This window comes from Hippocampus zosterae, chromosome 9, assembly GCF_025434085.1.
Source record: "Hippocampus zosterae strain Florida chromosome 9, ASM2543408v3, whole genome shotgun sequence".
NCBI classification, from domain to species: Eukaryota; Metazoa; Chordata; class Actinopteri; order Syngnathiformes; family Syngnathidae; genus Hippocampus; species Hippocampus zosterae.
The window spans coordinates 13,990,450-14,015,090 of NC_067459.1; the positions used below are offsets into that span (position 1 = coordinate 13,990,450).

The 24,641-nt window shown below is 41.3% G+C and overlaps 1 protein-coding gene across 2 annotated transcripts in view; it reads right to left on the minus strand.

Moving 5' to 3' along the window:
• Window positions 1-3,945: 3,945 nt before the first annotated feature.
• The window catches only part of LOC127607286 (sodium- and chloride-dependent GABA transporter 2-like), a 33,760-nt gene continuing 13,064 nt past the window's right edge, over window positions 3,946-24,641 (minus strand). For both annotated transcript variants that reach the window (XM_052075472.1, XM_052075471.1), the window contains 10 exons: window positions 23,813-23,945; window positions 23,401-23,535; window positions 23,113-23,216; window positions 22,440-22,564; window positions 22,076-22,188; window positions 21,866-22,003; window positions 21,621-21,723; window positions 17,783-17,883; window positions 13,022-13,192; window positions 3,946-6,159 (listed from right to left, as the gene is read on the minus strand). In XM_052075472.1, the coding sequence (XP_051931432.1) occupies window positions 6,010-6,159; window positions 13,022-13,192; window positions 17,783-17,883; window positions 21,621-21,723; window positions 21,866-22,003; window positions 22,076-22,188; window positions 22,440-22,564; window positions 23,113-23,216; window positions 23,401-23,535; window positions 23,813-23,945 (1,273 nt within the window). In that variant the 3' untranslated portion in view covers window positions 3,946-6,009. The remainder of the gene's footprint in view (window positions 6,160-13,021; window positions 13,193-17,782; window positions 17,884-21,620; window positions 21,724-21,865; window positions 22,004-22,075; window positions 22,189-22,439; window positions 22,565-23,112; window positions 23,217-23,400; window positions 23,536-23,812; window positions 23,946-24,641) is intronic.

Sequence of the window (24,641 nt, forward strand, 5' to 3'; positions counted from 1 at the left end):
TAACTTCATACCTGTCAACTCATACGGTTTAGCCATAGTTCATACGGCAGAATGGTGCTCGTCTACTCGAATGCTTTCATTTCCGGAATACAACTCTGAACACAGTAATGCCACTAAATAGAATGATGATTAGACATTAACCAGACATTGTATTATGGAGATCTACAATAAATATCATTGAAAATGTTGTGGTTTTTTTTCTGTCCAGTTATTTTGACATTAAATACATTGGTATGTTATAAGGATTTTTTGCTCTTTATAAGGATTTTTTTTGGTAGTTTATACAGGTTGGTGCTCCGAAAGGTTGACAGGTATGTGTCACGTTCCGTGACTGCCAGCAGGTGGCGGGTTTTTCCCTCTGCCTGCTGCACACCTGTTCTTAATTCGAGGGTGATTATCAGGCCTTTATCAAGTGGCTCTGGCAGCTCATTCTCTGCCGGAGAATTCCACGCCGTGCCATATTCTCTCGTGCCCTATTTCGCTATTCGTTATTGACTCGTTGCCTTCTTGCCTTACGGCCTATACTCTTGTGATTGCGCGTTTAGACTCTCAGTATTGTACTTATTGTATTTTTCGCCAATTCAGGCCCTCCTCGTGTTTTGTTTTCCGCGAGCGTTTTCAGTTGTTTTCTCCTTCTTTGTTACTCCTGGTCCTTATTTGATCAGCGTTTTTTGTTACCGTTTTCCCCTGTCGGGCTCTTTCTGTTTTTTGTCATTAAAGACACCTTTTGTTTGACAAGATTTTTTCGTTGTCTGCTTTCTGGGGATCCAACCCTTTACTTCCTTGTTCTGGACGGAGCGATCCGTTATCGCTTTGGGCAGAACGTGACAGTATGTAACTTCTCCCTAGCTGTGATTGTGAGCCCGGGTGGTTATTCAACTATGTGTGCCGTGTAATTGGCTGGCAACCTGCATCTGTTGCATTTTCGTACAAATTAGTAATATTTCGCAGGTAAAGTCCGCAAATTTGAGATTTACGTCAGTAATAAATAATCTGCAAATCATCTGGAACGTGTGACAAATAAGGGTTAAAAAAAAAAGGGGAAGCTGCCAAACAACAACCGGATTTGCAAGTATATAGGTGTACGATGTACACCTTAAAGGTGTCAAGGCTTTTCTTAAATGATTAAAAGGCTTTATGCCTGAGGTGACAAAATGACAGGTGCCATGTTTAACTACTCATGGAATTTGGAGGGTTGAAATTGTAAGAAATTGTCAACATTGTCATAAGATTAAAAATATAAAATAAAAAAATATAAATATAGACAGTGACAGCGGTACTAAAATAGACAATGCAAATAAATTTAGGTATGTCCACTGTTGTGCAGTCACCACACTTCCGCCATGGTAGAATCTAAATTTGTAGAGCTGAACCAATGTCCTCGCGGGGTAGCACAAGTTAATCCAGTGGTGAAAATTACCCAATTCCTCTGGATGTCAACCATATTTACAATTTTCTATATACTACTGGAAGAAATAGTGAAGCTCGTGGTAAAACTTTCAGCGAACAAAGTGTACCGTTTGTCGCGTCCATTCACTTGAATGGGAGGTCTGCAGGTCTCGATAAGGACGGCGAGGAGCATCCCTTGGAACCTTCCAGGTGGTCTTGGCCCTGATGAAGATGTCTTCCGGCAGCAGTCCAGAGGCTCAGTGGTCCTTCAGTCCGACGGTTGCGGAACCAGCCATGTAGGGGGGGCGGCTTGGGGCAGATGCCGGAGGACTTCGGATGCAACTCGATGAGACGGCCAAGTGGATGAGAAGCTGCTGAGTGGATGAGAGCGAGCTAGTGAAAGGCGTGATGACGTGATCGACACGTCGCATTTAAGTGAGTTTGCTGGATGTAAGTGAACTTTTCTTTTCATATGTTCAACCAAACGTTAAAAGAGATGAATCACTGAATAGCAAAATTGAACCAATAAATTGTGTACTCACCCTTTAACTCTGATGATGCACAACCAGGTTCACTGTGATGAACATCCAGAGCGAGGTTGCTGAGAGGTGAATCTCTTCACATTATGACTGCATGTTCAGTTTTTCTTTTATTATTGATGCTTGAGCAACAAGGACAAAGAGTATACTGCTTTCATACGTTCCCCTAAGTTTAGTTTTACGGGCTTCATAAATTGCTTAATGCAGAAAAGCCACCGAAAAAGCTTTTTTTTTAAAGTCGGTGACAATGATGAATCTTATCACACATGAATGGCAGCTCAACCTCTGAGATTTTGTTGAACATTCGTCACATGTTCTCATTTTGTTCAGCCTCAGGGGCAACCGCTGTCTCATTCTGAAAAAGATATGCATGAGGGTGTGTGCATGCATGTGCGTGCGTGTCGTGTTGTAAAAAATAGGTAATTAATCAGTGCAACTAAGAAGAAAAACACATTGCCTGTCAATGTCTTTGACAGAATAGACAACTGCAATTTTAGACTCTGACAGTAAGATAAAAATAAATATCACAGAGGTGTGAAATAGGTGTTGCATGTACACTATAGTGGTGAAAGATGATATCCTCTACTACTTGACCTGACTGGAACATTGTACAGTAGTCACATTTCAAACATAGTGGAAGAGCAATTAATATGTAGGTTCCAAACACATTAGACTTGTTTTTATACACTACAAAACCCCAATTTGGTTGAAGTCAGGACATTGTGTAAAACGTAAATGGAAATACGACACAATGATTTACAAAACCTTTCAAATGACACTGATCTCGAAGAAATTACAAAGACTTGTTGTATGATGTTCAAACTATAAATTTTAAAAAATGAACAAAAACAATTTGAAATATGGACTTGTCAGACCACGGTGTCCCCCGCCTACTGCCCGAAGACAGCTGGGAAAGGCTCCAGCAGCCCCCTGCGACCTTTGTGAGGATTAAGCGGATCAGACAATGGATGGATGCATATTCTCTTTGTCATGTATTCAATTTGCAAATCAGTCAATTCTGTTTTCAGTTCCATTTTACACAACATCCCAACTGCCCTGGAATTTGGGGTTTGGTTATATGGCTTTCTTTCTATCAAACAATCAGTGTCAATATGTCAAATAATCTACTCACAAAATAATAGAGAGACTGTATTCAGCTTCTGGGTACATTTTTTTTAAGGTTCAATCTAAAATGTGCGCTAACTTTTACAGGTGAACTTCATTTGACCTTCTGAATACATTTGAATGCACATGTCCACGTTTTCAATATTTCAGTTTATTAGATTTTTTCCATAGTTGCTGTTCTCTAACAAAGAGCTGAATCACAAAATCCACAGCAGGCTTTTTTTTTCAATTACTGTTAATATCAATATTATTATGATTTAATTTTCATGGAAATCCCCTCATCCACGTTTTGCCTACCTGCCGATGACGCTTTCTTCTGAGAAGGTTCTGCGTTGCAGTGGAAAGCTTTTGATGATCCATTTCTTAAGTTTTGTCTCGGTCTCACAATGTCCAAATGACATCATGAATAGGATTCTTTAAATACCAGTTACATTTTGTCATTCGGGTCCTTGTTAATAAACTTGAAATTGTGCAAAATATATATTTATTGAACACCGAAAAGCTGATCTGCAACTTAAATACACATGTAAAAGTTATGGTGTATTTTTGGTTCATACCGAATTCCACCCGAAAGGCAAAAACAAAATAAAAGGTTGTGCCTTGATTGTAGGTATCCATAGATATTTTGGATGACTTCAGGCACTCATTCTCAACTGGAAGGTTGGGACCCATCCATTCAACAGCACATTATTTGATGCTTTACACAATTTGTTTCCTCCAAAATACACAGATTTTTTTCAAAATTTATTCTCATAATAGATCTCAACGTTTTTGTGGAATCACTCTGTAATCTTGCCCTCAACTGTATTTGTTTTGCAGCATTTCAGACAAGGATGAAAGATCAAATGACAGGCCAAAGGTCGATGCAACACCCCACAACCTCTAAATCAACTTTTCTATAGTGTGCACAGGATTATTTTAATGGTTTTAGTATTCTCAGACTTAGCAGATGTAAGCAAATGATACATAAAATGTATTGTATGGATATTTAAATGAGTATGTCACTGGACAGAGCTGTTTCTAACACAAATTGGCCGCGACCATACATCGACAAAGAGTGTACAGACAAAAGACAAAATGAAAATGTTAAAAATCACAAAAATAAAAGCATGTTTTAAGAATTCAGTAACATTAGATGAGTTGTATCGTTGAGGGTAGCAAAGCGAGATTAACACTAAATTCAGTCAGTAAACATCATTTAAAAGGCAGAGATGTGGAGAATTAACGAGTTGGAATCAAAAGATGTACAGTACATATGAGTGATTCTAATGCAACAAGCAATACTAACATCTGGTTTCGACAATGGACTGTATGCACAGGAATACATTGAGCATTTCCCAAAGAAAAATATTTGCGGTCTCCACATGTCAGGCTACTGGGACGTTATATTAGGTATAGTCAATAGTTCAGTGTCTTTGCTTTTAAAGGTGGAAACGTCATAAAAAATGGTGACCCATATTACAAAGGAGATGGAAAGCGTAAGAAAACGATGGTTGAAGCCTCCAGCTGATTGGATCCCGATGAGCGAGACGTTTCAATCAGCCGCGCCCGTCATGGGGATCGAGAAGCTCTCAAGCCACGAGGAACTTCATCCCGGCCTACTTGTCACAGTTACGTTATTTTTCGTTGTCAATTCTATATTGAGAGCCTCAATTTTGCCGCATCTGCTCCTTACAGTGACAGTAAAGCCTGTCAATTGTATTTGTGTGCACTGTTTTTGACCAGCACTTTGATACAAAAGGGGGTTGTTTTTGTGGTCTGCAAACAAAGTTGAGTGGAGAGTTGAGAGTCGCGAAGATGAAGCCGTGCAAGTCTCCGTACACATGGACCTGCATGTACTGCGAAACTGGAAATGGATATGGATGCTATGGAAAGGTAAGACGTCATTTACGGTAACTTGACATGATTCTAGCAGACAGTGAGTTGGATGCTGTCATTGTTATTGCTATTCGTTAGCCGAGCGACGGTGAGGTGGCAAACGTGTAAGCGGGACGTGCATACAGTCCATTCCGCAAACCTTTTTGGTACCAAAAACCGGAATTCATATGTATGAATTCATGCGTATTAAGGTATTAAAATTCAAACCAGCCGGTGCAAACTGTGCAAATTGTTGCACTCTTACAGAACAAATTGGCAGTGATGATGAGCTGGATAAACAAAACAGCCATAGGGGAGTTGAATCTCTTCTCACAAGAATTTTGTTCATTGTCAAGTGAAATTCGTCAAAACATATGTCGGATGTTATTTGAAGGAGCCAGAATATCGGTGGCATCAGGCCAAAACCTCATATGTCACAATTTTGTAAATGTCATATTTTTTTCACAATCTCAGTGATTCTTAACCTAGGTCTCAGAGGTTCGACGGAGTCTCTGCCTTGGAGGTTAAGACAAACACCCGACTCAACATGTCAATTAGTTATGAAGCGCCCGCTTGGCCATCACTGGCTCGTTCATTTTGTGCCCAATTAAAAAACGTATACTTTATACTGATACTAATTGTGTTCACATTTTTTTCTCTTTTTAATAGATGCATTTTTTTTGTCTTAAATTTGTAACACTAATGAAGGGTTCGGTGAATGTGCATATGAACTAGTTGGATTCGGTACCTCTCACAAGGTTAAGAACCACTGATTTTATATATATATATATATATATATATATATATATATATATATATATATATATATATACACAGTATGTGTGTGTACAGCTATAGATAGTGCTTCGATTTCTCATAATTTAATTATGAGAACATCACTGCAGAACCCCTATGCTCACAACTAACAAAGGAAAATGTTCTCGCCTGGAAATGAATTTTGGTGCACTTTAGCTAAATGTATCTAAACGCAATAACCACTAAGTAATAAACAGAGCCGTAATCAAGAGACGCCTCATCTAGTGGCACAAGAAATTGAAACCGTGCAGCTTGCAAAACTATGGTGAAAATGTTCATGGTCTCATACTTGCACCTCCATTTCAACTCCACCGCTTCCCTTGAACTCATTGGCCACAGGAGTAAGAGATTTGCTGGGGTTCAGTGGATATTGCTCAGGTTGCTTCGGCGAGTTGTGGGGCTTGTTTTCTGGGCGACAAAGCTGTTTGAGATTCTGTGAAGACACGTCGCCAAGGAACAGTCACAAAAATGCACAGGTGATATCAAGAACAACAAAGGATCAGATATCCTCAAATGGGATTCCAAATGTGGTTACAAACCGATGAGGAATCATTTATCCAACGCCAATGTGCATTTCAAAACAAAGGGAAGCTCAGATTCCCGTATCCCCTGGTGCTCTTGGAAGGGTTGAATGTTCAACAGAAAGAGTTTGGACAGAATTCCAGTATGATTGAGCAATACGATGGAGACTGCAGATATAAACTTCATCAACACCTTGATGTTTTGAGCCCTATAAATACAGGCGTTTTATATTTACACAGTAGGTGGGGAAAAGGTAATCCGGACTAACTCACTAAATGTCATGTAATGTTCATCATATCTTACTCTTAAATTTCCAACCGAAATCAAATTTTATATTCATAATAAATTTTGCAGACACACACAAGCCGGTCTCTTTGGAGATGAGCCGGACTACGGCGGTGTCCTCCGCAAACTTAATGATGCTATGAGAAGGATGAGTCAAAGTGCAGTCATTTGTGCTTCGGGAGAAGTGGAAGGGGCTCGATATACATCCTTGTGGAGAGCCGTTGCTAAATGTGAACGTGGAGGAGGGATGGCGGCCGACTTTGACGGTTTGTGAGTAGTTTGCCCACTGGCGGATGGGGAGGAAAGGTGCAGAAGTTTAACCACCATGCATTTGTAGTTTCCAATTAAAATGTCTTTGATGGGCCTCTCAATACCTTGAATCCTGCTGCAGTGAACAGTGGTAGTGAGTGTTGAAGAGTTTAAAGTATAAATTATTGGTGGAGCACAGAATGTTTTGTCAAGCCACTTTGCCGGTAGCCTGTTTACATATTTCTAAGCAGCCTTCACCTGCAACTTCTTACGATTTAGCGTCATTAGCAAAGTGTCATTCGGTGCCTTTGCATATTACCAATTGTCTGCCAGGCTTTGGTCACAACATTTACACATTCCGAGAAGACATGACAGTATCATTTGGCCATAATGTAGTGTGGTGATAGATTTTAGACTTTTTTTTTTTTTTTTTGCTATAGATCTTCTCATTGCAAAGTTGATGTGTCATGTATGGAGGGTTGCAACTGAGTCTCGGAGGCTCAAATGGGCACTCGTTTAGCCTATGGAACAGTATGTTCCCTCCCAGCCCGTCACATACGCATGTTTTCTCCATGTTTTCTCACGTTCTGTCAAGGATTTGAAGGAATGTAACATGGATACAGGTAGCTTTTGAGTCGGATTGAGCACACTCCAGAGTCATCATTAACGAGGGGGTTGGGGGGGTGGAGGTTAAATACGAAATCAACTTGTCCTCTCTGCCAACAGCTAATTAAGTAACCCAACCTCTTGTGCCAAAACTCGCAAAAGAGCTCATTAATCTAATTCTCTGTCGCTCTTTCAATATGACTTTCTTCCCTTGATGGTTAAAGAGGTAATATGAAAGTAGGAGTTGAAAGTCTTTGCACCCCACTATAGTTGACATCAATTCATTGATGATCTTACTGATTTTTTAAGGGCATCATTGATATATGCTGTATATTTTTTCGTTCCCACAGCCCCCACCCTTTTTGCATCACAGGCCACTGTATTGGTTGTAATTAGAGGGAGCACGGCACCTTTTTTTTCTTCAACAAGCAGTTAGTCTCATCGAGTGTCCCAGAGAATAACGTTTTGTAAGATGGGACATGGTTGCAGGGCTCCAAAAAAAATTCTGCATTTCTCGGTTTCATTGTATCTATTTCACCTGGGCTCTCATTGTATTGGCATATTTAGCGAGTGACTGTGCTGCTACCAGTCTCGTATTTAGTCAAATATTTCAGCATTATTATAGTCGTCCTTCACAGACCTAACCTCAAGCCTGAAAGTTTTCACAAATATAGGCCAGTGCCTCTTTATCTCCAAATTTCTTAGAAAAAAAAAACCAATCATAACACAATAGATCACTGATGACGTAGCTTCTCATAATCTGTTTGAACTATTTAAATGTAGATTCAGGGCAGATTACTGTAAAGGCACGGCCCTCGCCAAAGTGGCTAGTGGCTAATGGCTAATGGGGGCTTTTACTAATTTTACTGATTCCATCGATCATAACACACTACTAGATTGCCTTGAAATGTTTATTGTTTAAGGAATGACATTTTTGGCTCAGATTTGATCACTCAGAGAGGGTGCATTGTGTAATTCACGCGGTATTGTAATGTCACCTGCGGAGTCCCGCAGTTGACCGCAGCTTTCACTGTGATGATGACGATACTCAACTACCCACGCCCCACACAACTACTGTAATCTAAAGGATCATCCTGTTGAGATTTACCTCTTAATGACCTGAATATATTTTCTTTCTTAACCCTGAAAAAAATGAAATGCCCATTACTGGTCCTGCCAGGCAAAGGCGCCTGTCTGTGGTTTTATTTAAGTGCCATTACCCAAAGTGACTGTACAAAAAAAATCTGGGAGTTATCTTTTGTTCAACTTTTCTACCACCAAAGGCACATCAGGAACTTTTGCCAGAACATCTTCATCTTCACAGTAACGTTTAAGATTCCCTCAATACTTTTCATGGGTGTCGCAAAAGACCATTAAGTCATGTATTTATCCATCTCACCTTGACTATTGGAACATGCTGATTTCTGGTCTTCCCCATATCTATTATTATAAGTTTGCAGTCTGGTCCACCTCAGATGTCATTTTAAGGTTTTGTTCCATGGCTTTGCTCCTTCCGACCTTGATAACTTAGTGATTTCTTATAATAAATCCTGAACCTTAAGATCACAACATGTTTGTCTTTTGGAGTTGTAGAGAGCAAAAAAAAACATCAACAGGTTCAGGGGCATTCCAATTTTGGAGTACAGTACTCTACCCTGGGAAATTAAAGTAGCTGAGGGCGATCCCTACCATAACTATCACAGAAACCAATGAGCCGATATACGCTTCAGCATCAGTGATCCTAGAGACTCTTGGCTATAAGAGCAACCATGGAAGCCATGAGATACGTTACCCACCATGGAAAAGACGGTTGGAGGCTAAGATCAAGGCGGCCCGGAAAGATGTGAGTCAATTGACGGAGGCCCAGAGAGGTGTGATGAAAAGGCCGATACCCGAGAGGTACATCCAGATGACCATACCTGAAGCACTCGAAACTGCCAAACAAAGGCTCCAAGCCTTGTCCAGCCGCCTAAAGCGGTACAGGAAAGAGAATGAGACCAGACGAATAAACAGGCTGTTCACAACACAACCTGCGAAAGTGTACGCTCAGTAGCAGGGTCCTAACAACAGAGCTGACCCACCAAGACTGGAAACTGAAAGGTACTGGAAAGGCATATGGGAGAAGGAGGTTGCACATAACATCAGTGCACAATGGCTGGTGAGCCTGAGAGAGGAGCACAGCAACCTCCCTGAACAGAACCCAGTTACCATAACAGTGGCAGACATACAGGAAAGAGTCTCAGATATGAAGAACTGGACAGCACCAGGCCCGGACATGGTCCACACCTACTGGCTAAAGAAACTCACAGCACTCCATGAGCGCCGAGCAGTACAAATGAACCAGCTGCTGAGGGATGGGACTCACCCAGAAAGGCTAACCGAAGGGCGAACGATCCTGATCATGAAGGATCCCTCGAAGGGTGCAGTCCCATCCAACTATCGGCCAATAACCTGTCTCTCCACAACATGGAAGCTCATGTCAGGCATCATTGCGGCTAAGATAAGTGGACACATGGATCAATACATGAACGAAGCACAGAAGGGCATTGGTAGAGATACCAGAGGAGCCAAACATCAGCTCCTGGTTGACAGAACAGTCGCACAAGACTGCAGGTCCCGACGTACCAACCTGTGCACAGCCTGGATTGATTACAAGAAAGCCTATGACTCGATGCCACATACATGGATCACTGAATGCTTGGAGTTGTATAAGGTGAACAGGACCCTAAGAGCCTTCGTTGCGAACTCGATGAGGATGTGGAAAACCACACTTGAAGCCAATGGCAAGCCACTTACCCAAGTGTCCATCAAATGTGGCATATACCAAGGTGATGCACTGTCCCCACTGCTGTTCTGCATAGGACTGAACCCCCTAAGCCAAGTAATCGCCAAGACAGGCTATGGATACCGCCTCAGAAATGGAGCTACAATCAGTCACCTCCTCTACATGGATGACATAAAGCTGTATGCTAAGAGCGAAAGGGACATAGATTCCCTGATCCACACAACCAGGATCTACAGCAGCGACATCGGGATGTCATTCGGGCTTGAGAAATGTAGTCGGATGGTGACTAAGAGAGGAAAGGTAGTCCGCACTGAAGGGGTCTCACTCCCCGAAGGAACAATAGCAGACATTGAGGACAGATACAAGTACCTTGGTATACCACAAGCCAATGGCAACCTCGAACTGTCAACAAGGAAAGCGGCTACGGCCAAATACCTCCAGCGAGTGAGGCAAGTCCTAAGAAGCCAGCTCAATGGCAAGAATAAGACCCGGGCAATAAACAGCTATGCCCTGCCAGTGATCAGATACCCTGCAGGAATAATAAGGTGGCCAAAGGAAGAGATTCAGACCACGGACGTTAAGACCGGAAAGCTCCTAACCATGCATGGAGGGTTCCATCCCAAATCCAGCACCCTGAGACTGTACGCACGCCGAAAGGAAGGAGGCCGGGGACTAGTGAGTGTGAGAGCCACTGTCCAGGATGAAACATCCAAGCTCCATGAATACATCAAGGAGAAGGCTCCAACGGATGACGTAGTCAGAGAATGTCTCAGACAATGGGGAACAGAAGATGAGGCGCTGGAAGAGGGACCATCATGGGAGGACAAGCCCCTACACGGGATGTACCACCGGACCATAACTGAAGTGGCTGATCTCAAGAAGTCCTATCAGTGGCTAGAGAGGGCTGACCTGAAGGACAGCACAGAGGCACTCATCCTGACTGCTCAGAAGCAGGCCTTGAGCACCAGAGCCATCGAGGCCCAGATATACCACACCAGACAAGACCCAAGGTGTAGGTTGTGCAAAGAGGCACCTGAGACGATCCAACACATAACTGCAGGGTGTAAGATGCTGGCAGGGAAAGCCTACATGGAACGCCATAACCAGGTGGCTGGCATAGTCTACCGAAACATCTGTGCGGAGTATGGACTGGAAACCCCAAGGTCAAAATGGGAAACACCTCCGAAGGTGGTGGAGAATGACAGAACGAAGATCCTGTGGGACTTCCAGATCCAGACTGACAAGATGGTAATGGCGAACCAACCAGATATCGTGATCATAGATAAAGGGCAGAGGAAAGCCGTTGTCGTGGATGTAGCGGTCCCAAGTGATGGAAACATCAGGAAGAAGGAACATGAGAAACTCTAGAAATACCAAGGGCTCAGAGAGGAGTTGGAGAGAGCCTGGAAGGTAAAGGTCGTGCCTGTGGTGGTCGGAGCACTTGGGGCAGTGACCCCCAAACTAGATGAGTGGTTGCAACAGATCCCGGGAACAACATCGGACATCTCAGTCCAGAAATGTGCAGTGATGGGAACAGCAAGGATACTGCACAGAACCCTAAAGCTTCCTGGCCGCTGGTCGAGGACCCGAGCTGAATGAGGGACGAACACCACCCAAGGGGTGAGACGAGGATTTTTATTTATATTTATTTTTTTTAAGTCATGTTTTTGTTCCATCTCCCGCAGAACTTTTCAAAAAGTTTCCTGATTCTTGGAATGAGTGCAAGTGACAGACATCAAAAAGAATCAGGGGCATGAGATTGAACTAAGGCAATAGAATTGAGGGTGGGCTATTTTTCTAGAAAGCCATTTGCGTTTTCGTGCTTTGTTTTGTTCCTGGCACTGTGCAGCACTGGGACTAGAGCAGTGTCGGTTCTTTGGTTGAGTCGTCAAACTGGGCCACAAAAGGCCTGGTGGAGCTTTAATCATTCCTGTGTCACCAACGGAGATAGTGCCAAACCAGGGGAGTGTGGGGGTCATTTTTGGCTAGCCTGCTTGTTGCCGAGGCAACCGCCGCGTGCTGCTCATCCCGGGCTAGAATCGGCAATGGCAGGCCTGCCAACAGTCGGTTGTATGTTATGACTAAGGAAGCATGCTGGTCAAATTATGAAATTTTGCTTAGCGTGAAATAATATGCCCCTACAAAATCACTCTTAAAAAGCATTCTTTACCCCCCCCCCCCCGTACTTGTGGATGGTACGGTCCCCCGATTTAGTGGTAGCCTCATCAGAATTAATAAAATGAAGGAATAAATATTCAAAACACACCAATGAAGTTTAAAATAGAGGTTGAAAATTCAGCGTTTCCCCCCCCCCCATACCAATGATTAGGGTCTCAAGGTCTTAAAATCCCGTTTGTCAAAAAATCCCGCACTGCTTTGTAGATTTAGTAGTTTTAGTGAGCTATTTTATTTCTTTACATTGACATGAAATGTATTCATCTCTCTGCTTTGAAATGTATTGTTAATGACTGTAAATGAATCATATTGAGTTACGTGGTGTATAAAATAAGCTGTAAATCATTGAATTTATATATTTTTTACAACCCTGAGGTACTGCCTCGAAACTAGTAAATGTCAAGAAAATGTGAACATTTTTTGTTTTTTATGAAGCTCCCTAATAAATACTCCCCGTCGATCTGTTTAATAACGATAAGGGGTGGTACTGTGCTTAACAGTTTGACAGTAAGTCCGATATCATTGACCTTGATATTAGTTTCAAAGACCTGATGCTCATCATTCTTTGGTGAACTCTCAACATTTTACAGTTAGGAACAGGAAGACAGAATTTCAAAGTGAATTCAATTCTGAACCACATTCAAACCATATTTCAGTGACCAAAAATACAAACCTGCCACACTGTGCCTTTCATCTGAGTCACTTTAAACAGGATCCACAGAGGCACCAGCAGAACACAGAACAGTCCCAGGCACCAGCCCAGAGCGTAGGCCCACGTTGGATAGACATAGGTTTTGTTGAATTTTAGAGGCTTGTACCTCACCAAGGAGAAGACGAAGGTACCCTAGCAAGTAACAAAACAAAACACAGATAAAAACATTAAGACATTCAGTGTGCTTTCAGCATCACAACAGACAGGGTTAGTGGGATCTCTTGGGCTGGAAATGGTCCTGTAAATTTCTACAAACTTCCCCCGAGAAACTTTTGGAGAAACGTGGCATTATATCAAATCTGGAGAGGAGGCTATACGTCAGCAGTCATGATTACACAGCAAAAAAACCCAAATTTTTTTTCTCGGTTCCCTTTCGAGAGAAACGATAGAATTCGCATGAAAAATTTCAACATTTCTGGATTTTGCAACCACCGAAGTGCATTTTTAAAAACATCGTTTTAATTTAGCATGTTTGGCATACCACAATAAAGGACGATGATCAACACAGAATTTGAAATACCGCACACAATCCCAAGAGTCCGTCCCACTGCTTGTCCCGAAACTATTAACATTGTATTTTATTAATACTGTTTATAAAGTGTTTGTTTGGAGGTTTTTTGTTTGTTTTTGTTGATGACACAACTCAATACTGCTCTTGAGAATACCTCAAACAGCTTCTTATTACTGTGGAAAATGAATTAAACACCTTTAAAAAATCCTTTGGCAAGAACAAATTACACTGGGGAACAATTTGAAAAGAACAAATCTGTTGAGTTAGATTCGTATGCTGATTATAAATACAATTGCTGGTTGCATGCTGGTTCCAAAATTCCACTGATTAGCTGTAGTAGAACATGCCGGCTGATCTACAACTCAGTGGCAACTTCTTTGTGCAGTCACAATAGAGACAATGCAGTGAGAGGTGTGTGCAGCTCCCAATATATCAGTACGATCAATATCTGCAAACAGAAATCTAGCAAAGCAGTCTGTGAACCCTGTGGATTTATCGTGTCGTTTGACGACCCCGTACAGAGACGGGAGTCAAACCTTTATGAAAATATTGGAAAAATATAACTTTACCACCAAGGCTTTTCATACGCTGGACAGACAGCATACTGTATATGAATGTTAGGGGTGTAACAAAAAACGATTTGAATGGGAAGATCAGTTTTTGATTTGATGAACCAAATCTATAAGGCTGTAGCTGTAGGTAAGTGGCACCAAAAATGGACCTTTCAAAAGAATTGCATTCAAATTATTAATTACAAACAACGCAGAAATTTCCAGTGGAAAGGAGAGGAATAAATTGAAATCAATATAAACAATTTAAGAAGAGAAATAGGGGGAATCAATTTCTCAAATCCTGTCCCCGCACAGTGGGAGCTAACGCATCACTGTGCGTCACCTGCATGGAATTAACTCTTGGGTACCCATCGTAGTTGTTGCATATTTCTCAATTTATAATGGTGGTCGTTGCACTTAAAAAGTTAAATGAAAAAACAAACAAACAGATTCCATGGTTGTTTCTGCAGATTCCTCCTACTGCTCAAAGACCACTAGGATAGGCTCCAGCACCCCCACGTGAGGATAAGCGTATTAGAAAATGGAGTTTGGTTTCATTTCTTCTGACTCCCTTTCAACATGGAAAGTGGCCTGAACAAAGAAAACTATTGATGTTCTTTTCGTGTCTTTATCTTGTCTTAATAGATATACCGTAGTTTTGCCGGAGCCTTTCATAAGGTAAAAGAACATATTTGTCACTTAAATTTCAAACTGAGCCGCCACACAAACAGGTAGAAGAACCATGTGATTGCCCTAAACTACCGGTAGTCAGAATAATGGAGATGCTGAGATAAATTAAAAGAAAGAATATTATACTGTACTGACAACCAATATTAGTCTTATTATTATAAATACACGAGGTTCTCGGTTTTACAACAATACCCTCATGCGATGCCTCCAAGTAAGGGAGCTCCATAGAAAATCAAAATTTGAATAGTTTTTCATTTGAAAGAGCTGCGCCTTGGAAGCAGACCTTTTTGCAATATTTTCTGTGCCACTACATTATGTCACAACATTTACGTTACCTTTTAATTTATCACAGATAGTGTATCAATATGTATAGAACACCTTTATTCAACTTACAGGGCTCGTCTGGAAAAATGTGTGCACACTTTTTGGAGGGAGGGTGGGGCACTTTGCAGCCGGGTTTGCTTCAGCTTTGATCAACTGTTGCCAAACCATCTTAACAGGCAACTGCTCTTTAGTGGGAGTTTTTTTATTTTTTATTTTTTTTATGTTATGTTATGTGCCGTGGGCATGTTTGGGATATCTCATAAAAGCGTGTAACAACATGTGAATACAGAATTTTATGTAGCTTTACTGGCTTTTAAGAGCCATTGTCAGACACCAGTCAGCCCAAGTACCCAGCTTGGAGAACCAAGGGAACTGCTTGTTTTGGAGCCTCTGCATAGGCTTAATTGCTCAATGCACAAAAGCAAACAAACAAACAAACAAGAAGAATTTAGTTGCCTCGATTACACCTGAATGGATCGCTATGACGCTGCCCATCTTTAAAGCCCTCCTCAAAACTCACTTGTATTCTTTGGCGTTTGACTCAGCATGACTTAGATTTGCTCTTGATTTTACTGCTTGGTGCTTTCTACCGCCTTATTACTTATTACTTATTACTGATTCGTCTTACTGTTTATTGTATATGTTAAATCGCTCCATGTACAGCACTTTGTATGCAGCGATGGCTGTTTGAAAGTGCTCTATAAATACTGTTGACTTGACTTGACTTGACTTGACGTGGATAACTGAAACTCTATATCTTTCCATCTATTTCCAAAGTGCTTATCCTCACGACGAGCAGATCCTTGCTGAATTTGGACGGTAGGCAAGGCACACCCTTAACTGCTTGCCATTTTTGTTGAACTACCATAATTGCGAGGTTGAATGAACCCTGACAACGTGAGTCAAAGCGCATTTTACGAGCTAAGGCCAACAGTCCCAATTGTTTGCCCCCCCAGTGGGATAAGGCTGTAGCTGTCGGTAAGTGGCACCAAAAATGGACCTTTCAAAAGAATTGCATTCAAATTATTTATTACGAACAACGCAGAAATTTCCAGTGGAAAGGAGAGGAATGAATTGAAATCAATATAATCTCTCGGGTACCCATTGTAGTTGTTGAATATTTCTCAATTTATAATGGTGGTCGTTGCACTTAAAAAGTTAAATGAAAAAACAAACAAACAGATTCCATGGTTGAGTAGCCAAATTGGAAAATAATCCGATTTTTAAAATCAAATGATAATAATAATAATAATTCATACTAAAGGGCAATACTTAAGACCATGCAAATATGTTCAGCATTTCATGCATGTTCAACTAAAATGTTGAAACAAAAGTGACAGCCTCTTTTGTTGCGGAAAAAAGTGAAACATGAGTAAATCTAATGCTGTCAAAATTGTCTATTCGTGACAACTTAAAAGAAGATTTTCTCTTATTTTCTCTGTATTTTTCTCAAAATCCTAAATCGAATTCAGAAGCAATTCATTGCCATGGACAACTGTAAGGAATGAAACTACTCAATCTTAAAACAACAACAACAACAAAAACGTTGCTGATCATTTTAACAAAACCTAGACAAAATCTTCTGTGGATGAATGAATCTTTTTCAAGTGCGGAAGCAGCGCATATCAACAAAAACTTCCCAATGAGCCCTGAATGTGAAACACCAATTAATATAGTTTGATAAATGATAATACACCGAAAAAAAACAGTCTGTTGGAGTCACGTTAAACAAAAAAAGGATGGATATTGACTGACACGTTAAAATTATTTGTATTTGTCCTATAAATTTAAATGTCGCATCAGCAAGCCACTTGCATGATTTGTTTTGACAGTAACAAAACTGTCATTGAATTGAAAAAATGTTCCGTTTTGTAGTTTAAATTGTGTTATGTTGTCTTATGAATTAGAGGAAATGTTAAAAATTCAACTTCTGTAAGCATATGCAAATCATCGATGAGTTGTGTAATGGTTGCGTCGGGCGGGGGGGGGGGGCATATAAACTGAGCCTACGGAGCCAAATTGATCTACAGATTAAGCATTCTAACGTTGAAATTCAAGTGATGTCGCCGCCTTGGAACAGAAATCTGTCGTAAATCGAGGAACCGCTGTACATGTATCTTTAGAAATAGAACTTTCTGGAATTAAAGGTTTTCAATCCACCACCACGCACTCTCATGCGGGGCATCACGTTAAAGGCAATTCTTTGTTGGTTCGCATTGACTGAATGTCTGAATTTTCAATAATTACCACAACGTAACACAAATACTGCACACTGAAAGTCACATGAGTCTTACCCACTTACAGCAGACAGTATGAATATGTTTCTCAGTGTTCTCTTTGTTCACTTCATCCTAACCCACCTGGCACTGACACCAGCACCTTTCTCAAATTCCTCACGTCAGTTTAAATCCTGAACTTTCTTCTCATGCACCTCTTCCTTGTACCTCTTCTCATGTCATTTCAAGCATGTCATTTCAAGCTTGAGAGAAGAACAACAACAAGATGAAGCTTTGTGCGAAAACTCCAGACACCTGTATTACCGTACATGAATTGGATGGGTGAGCGTGTCGCCAAGGCATGTTCCATACACTAATTCATTGTCGTTGTCACAGAAATGACTCGCACCACCGACATGATTTCACTCACCAGACAAACAGCAGGGGTAACATAAAGCCAGCAAATCTTCATGAGTGGCCACGGACGATAGCCTATCATTTCTTCAATGTTGTCATAGAGACGATCTGCACCTGTTTATCGAACACAAAATGAGAAGTCTCTTTTTACATGAAATTTGGTAGCATTAAAAAAAATCTAGTAGTTTGCATGTTCATGTTATTACAATTTTATTTGTAAAAGCACTACCCAGGAAAATAAAGACTCCACATCGGATTACTGTAAATAGCCACAAAAAAAACCCACCGTCACTGAAAAATAAACGTTGTCATTAGGGTAAAAGCTAAATTTTGATAGAGCTCGAGCATTGGTTCTCATTATGTGTACTCATCTAAACAGCTGATGAGTGTATTTGTGCATCTAACAAAATATATTTCAGGTCCATGACATCAGCCCCTCTGAGTTTTTTTTTTAACAAATCCCGGTTTACAACAGGCAAGAACAAAGTATCCATGAATGTCAGATAAAGACTGCAAAGGCCTCCTTGGAATCTAATGCCCCCCATGCTTGGATGAGCTTAACCAGGCATGATGGGAAGAACAAAAGAGGACAAAATATTTGGTAGATGAAGTGCATAAGACCCGCGGGACTGTGGTACTTGGATAGAGGTCCACAACAAGTTGTCTAGACCAAGACACATGAAAGGAATGTATGCACTGTCAAGTGTCTTAATGCCCTCTTCTATCCATCCATCCATTTTCTAATCCGCTTGTTCTCACGATGGTCATGGGTGTGATGTGGCCATTCCCAGCTGTCTTCAGGCAGGATAACAGGCTGCCAGCTAATTGCAGGGCACACATTACACACACAGACAAACAACCCTTCGCGCTGACAATCACACTTAGGGACAATTTAGAGTGTTCTATTAAACTGCCATGCATGTTTGTGGAATGTGGGAGGAACTCGACTACCCGGAGAAAACCTACCCCAGGCACAAGGAGAACATGCAAACTCAACACTCCGGAATCAAACCCTGCACTGTGAAGGGGACGTGCTAAACGGTCAACCATCGTGCTGCTGCCCTCTTCCAGTCACGAGTTAACAACCATTAAAATCATTGTTTCAAGGATTATGATTTTTAAAAAAGTTAATTAAATAGATTTAAGTTATAATATTGGGGGTTGTACATAAAAAAACAAGTATAACTTTCTCACATTTACTCATTTAATAGACTTTCATCTTTTGTACCTTAACAAATACATGTGACCTCTTCCTTACATTTTATAACACGTTTTCTAAACAAAATCACAATTCCAGATCAGAAATCTTTTGGATGAGATGCATTGAGCAATGTTTTCCACAAGAGGGCAGAAGGCCCATTCAAAGCACAGCAAATCAAAGTCCCTCCTTTTCAACGTTGTCCACCAAACCACCGCTCACCGCCAGCAACCCCCAGCAACCTCCACCCCCGCCCAAGGTCAAACGTGGATACAAAACCGTAAGGGGTTTTTGGATAAAGGTTTAAAAAAGCAACTTAATCTGAAAACAAATGTTGATACGATTGCGAAATGGCAAACCCTCCAGCCTTCCGCGGCCACGAAATAATCAACGTCCTCAAACGAGGTCAACAAATTCAGGGCCAATCAGTGTCCATTCCGGAAGTAGAACCGGTAGGTAGCTATGAAAGATACAATTTGCAGAATTTATCGCCATCTAGTGGTGAACCAATAGAATGCTATGACCAAAGCTCAAAGCGCGTGTATTTTGAAGCACGTGAACCAAGGTGGCAAGAGAGACCATATTTTGCAAGACTACCGAAATATTTTTCCGCATATGTGCCATCGTAATGTAATCCCAATTCTAGAATTCCCTCAAGTAAAGGAGGAAGGGCATGGCATTTCTTTCACATGCGCTGTTCATGTGAATTCAAGTCAGTTTGCTAGGTTTTTTCGCCCCCTCGCAGTATCCGTAGGGGCGGCACACCACCTGTAATATAATTTGCGATTATTTCACTTACAATTACACAAAATATTGAAGTTGATTTCATTGAAATTTTTTAACATATTAGTGAAATGAATATTGCGTTTTTGAAATAATGAACAGTGCAAACAAATTAACAAATTGTTAATAGGGTCCCTTTAAATCGAAAAGAGTTCTCGAAGGAGAGAAGCATGAATGCTGCCATGGTAACCGTTTCATCACAATTGTCGACCGGCTTTTCTTGAAAAGAAGAGAAAGTAAACAGCAGTTCAGTTTCGATGTGCTTAACAGTGCAGTACTCTCATACAAGCAAGCGCCTGTATTTTTCCGATCCAAACCGCTGGCTATGAGCCCTTTTTTTTTCTTTTTTTTTCTTTGTATTTGTGCACACACAGTCATTGCCAAAAGTAACAGCTCATACCAATACTGCCTCTGTATCTCCAATGAGGGAGCCATAGCAAACTTGCCTGGTGTTTTAATTGCCCTAGACAAATGGTTATCAAAATTTACAAGTATAACCTTAAAAACGTTTTGAAAAAAGGTAGCTCTTCAAGTATCACCAACACAATGACTAACATACATACAGAGAAACAAAATACTCCGGAAAAAACGAGGCAGAGGTTGTATTCCTCTGCGATATATTTAGCACTACTGTAAGCCAATGTAACATAATGCACAGTTTGAACATTAACACGGCACTTAACACTGCGTAAAATAAAACACTACTTAAAATGTGACTCACTTAAAATGCGCACACAGACGTTAGGCCCAAATAAAAGTTTAAAAACTTTTAAATAAATGTTGGAAAACTGCCCCAAAAGATTAAATGCAAATGTACTCCGTCTGAAATTTCATACAAATTAACTGTACGGAATAAATGTGCTGGATTAAAAATGTTTGCGCTATGTCAAGACGCGTCAACATTTAATGGCTAAATTTGGCTGTCCAGAATTAACGTTGAAGGTATCGACAGTCTTTCTGATTCGTTTTAATTACATTGTGACAATTTTTTTTAATTAATTTCAATTTTTATTCAGGATGTACAGTATGTAACGTGCGGCACGGTTAACACGTCCGTCTCACAGTACAGAGGCCCAGTGTTCAGATCCAGGCTCTAGCCTTCCTGTGGGGAGTTTGCATGTTCTCCCCTTGCCTGTGTAGGTTTTCTTCAGGTACTCCGATTTCCTCCAACGTTCCAAAAACAGGCATGGTAAATTATTTGAACACTCTTGAATCTACACCCAGGTGTGATTGTGACCGTGAATGGCTGTTCGTCTTTGTGTGACCTGTGATTGTTTGGCAATCAGTTTAGTGTGTAGCCCTGCCTACTGCCCGAAAACAGTTGCCTGAAACACGCCCGCGACCCTCGTGAGACCCTCGTGATTAGAAGCGGCTAATCAATGGATTGATTTATTTGATTGATTTTATTTTGGGGCCCATTCAACAAACTGTGACGTCTCCAATTCATGTCTACCCCGTTCAAACTGACCAACAGGTATCTGCAACATCACTTCACCAAGGAGAAATAATGCCGCTTTTGTCATTCATGTGTGCGGGGTTTCTCGCTCCTGATATCTACAAATCGGCAACAGAGGTGCAACTGAATTGGAGATATCTTTTGCTCCAGTTTGAGATATCAATTGCGACTTCTAATGTGAATGGAACACTTCCGTGATGTGACACGCATGCGCACAAAGCGCGACATCGAGTGACGTGCACCAACAAAGCGACGTCACGTGGCACGGTGTTTCCGGAAATGTTTACATACAGTAAGTGAACATGATACTCCATGTAGGGGCTCATTTTATCATCACATATTGCCAGAGTAGCGAGGCGGGAGGAGGTACAGATATTTGAAAATGTACAATGACTGACAGCTACAAGGACTTACCATATATCCATCCAATTGCGATGGACTGACACACTGAAAGGAGGAGAAGGTTGTTGCCACTACAGACATAATGGTCAAAAAGCTGAAGGAAATATAGGCCCCCCTGGAAGAAGATAGCATCAACAGATCACGACAAAACATTTGTGGTCATTAAAGCAAATCGGCGGGCCATTGTACCATTACCTGATAACCAATATACACCGAGCACAAAAACAAAGCGGTAATCAAAAGAGCCATTCTCTCACCTCACTGACGAGAAGTAGACCAAGGAAGAAGCAAACGGAGCAGAGACATAGCAGCAGCAGCTCTCGGCGATAAGCCCTCCGGAAAACAGTCGGAAACATATCTGTCACGGAGGTCATCAGGCACTCCAAGCTCACAAACTAACAGAGCAAAGATCCATTAACACAAACCAGAAACTGACCAGAAGTTCCAGAAGCACATTTTCAACACACCTGTGTATCAGCTCCCAGCAGGATGACCATGATAAAGAAGCAGATGGCCCACAACTGAGGTAAAGGCATCATTGCCACGGCCCTTGGATATGCTATAAAAGCCAGGCCAGGTCCTGCATTTAGACACAGAGTCATCAATATTAAAAACAACAACAAAAAACACTCATACAGGTGTAACCCAAGCAAGGTCTCAATATCCACAGAACCATTTCATGAACTTGACACATTGTCCGTCTTCATAAGATGATTCAAAATGTCAGCACTGGTGTTGACTAAAAAACTTGAGAACCATTCGGCATTGTTATCATCGAGCAAATGCTCTGCATAAGTGAGAAATAATCATGAGTTATACTTGGATTCTTACCAGAAGCGGCCACTTCGGATATCGGCAATCCTTGTTCGTAGGACATGAATCCCAAAACTGAAAAGATGGCAAAGCCCGCCACAAAGCTTGAGCCACCATTCACCAAACATAGAACAAATGTGTCCCTATGGGGAAACAATGAAATAATTATTAGACAACCAACTTACAGGTACTTGACAACACACTGTGCATCATTTTATCTCTCTATCTATCTAGCTAGCTAGCTGGCTATCTGCTTGTGTTTTCTCTCTCTTTCTCAATCAGAAGCTGTAGTAGTACAGATCTGTCACCACTAGACAGCAGACTCCACTCCGTGAAGTTGGGTGGGAACAGTGTAAGGGTGGAAAAAATGGCATTTCCTTGTTGAGAGTGATGAAGCTTCTTCATACATTTCATATACAGCATAAAAGTCAATTGTTGTGCAACTCAAAAACGTCCTCGACAAGTTACTCAATTGTGGGTTTCGAAGGGAGAAAGAAGCCATTTCAACAATATCCTGAGCAGTTGGACTTTGGAGAGCAATGACCTTGAAAAGTCACATCCGTTCTTTTTATAAACAACTCGGAGCGTAGACCTTCATGTGCTAGGAATAAAAATATTGTTGAAGCAGAAAAGGCTAAACAGACAGAAAGTGGTGACCCGAGACAGGAAACAAACAGGGAAGAGAACTCACTTATAACAGTTATTATTAAACTCGTTGTAACTGCCAAGAGCTGTCAAACTTCCCTGACAAATCCCAAAAGAGAAGAGGACTTGTGCTCCCGCATCCATCCAAACCTGGGTGCAAAGGTCAGAAAATGAAATATGAACTTTACATTGATGAACAAAAATGAAAAATAAAATGTGAATTTAAGATGATACACAAGATTTAGCCTATGGAGCTGTTTCGGCATCCCATCATGGTACTTGGTTGATTTATAGTATGTATTTATTTATTTTCGCCTGGCACTTTATTACTTACTTGAGGGTCCACCAACCTTGTTGGGTCAGGATAGAGGTAGAAAATGATGCCGTCCATGGCGCCGGGTAAAGTGAGTCCACGAGCCAACAGAACAACCAACATTACATAAGGGAAAGTGGCTGTAAAGTAAACTACCTGTCAACAAGAGACACGTGAGGGTTAATACTCGTAAAATAGGTTTGGATAGTTGTATCTAATAAAAAAAGGATCAGGGCTAAACTGTGCTCAATGCACAGTAATAATCCATTTTTTTCCCCTACAGAGCGGAACTAGGCCACAGTTGATTGCATCCCAATGTTGGAGGATTACCTCTGCTGTAACCTTTTCGTCAGCTTCCTGATCTGAGTGTAATCACGTGGCTTCTTCTGAAACTCATATGTGTGCATGTGTTTACAAAAATAAAGAGTGTTACCTTTCCAGTGGATCTCACTCCTTTCCAAACACAGAAGTAGCACAGAATCCAAGCCAACAAGAGACACAAGGCTAGCTCCCACCTCAGGCTGCCAATCTCTTCTATCCCATTGGATATACCTAGAACTCGTCTCCTTGAAACAAAAACATCACAAGCCGACATGGTCAAACATGTAACGTGTCATGTTCTGCACCTAACTCAAGAGTTAAGAAATTTCAGTTCAGACAATTACGTCTTTTCTAAAACAGCTTGGGAAAGAAGTACTATGTTCAGGACAACAACATGAGAGTGGAGCACTCCAGCCAACCTGTAAACAACAGTGAAACAAAACAAACACCTCATTGTTAATGTTACTTCAGGCCAGGAAATTTGAAACTCCTAATGATCCAGGAAAAAAAAAATATTTGGTGTGATGACCTCTTTTAAATGATCTTTCCGCAGACTTTTCTAATCCGCTTATCCTCACAAGAGTTCCGGGGGGTGCTGGAGCCTATCCCAGCTATCTTCAGGCAGTAGGCGGGGGACACCGTGAACCACTTGCCAGCCAATCGCAGGGCACACATAGACAAACAACCATCCACACTTACACTCACAACATGGGACAATTTAGAGCATAGGTGTCAAACTCGGGTCCTGGAGGGCCGCTGTCCTGCATGTTTTCCAAGTCTCCCTGTTGCAACACACCTGATTCAAAGGATCAGCTCATCAGCAAGCTCTGCGGAAGCCTGACATTGAACCTGTTCATTTGAATAGAATTGACTAGGAAAATATGAAGGACAGCGGCCCTCCACGACCTGAGTTTGACACCTATGATTTAGAGCAGGGGTGC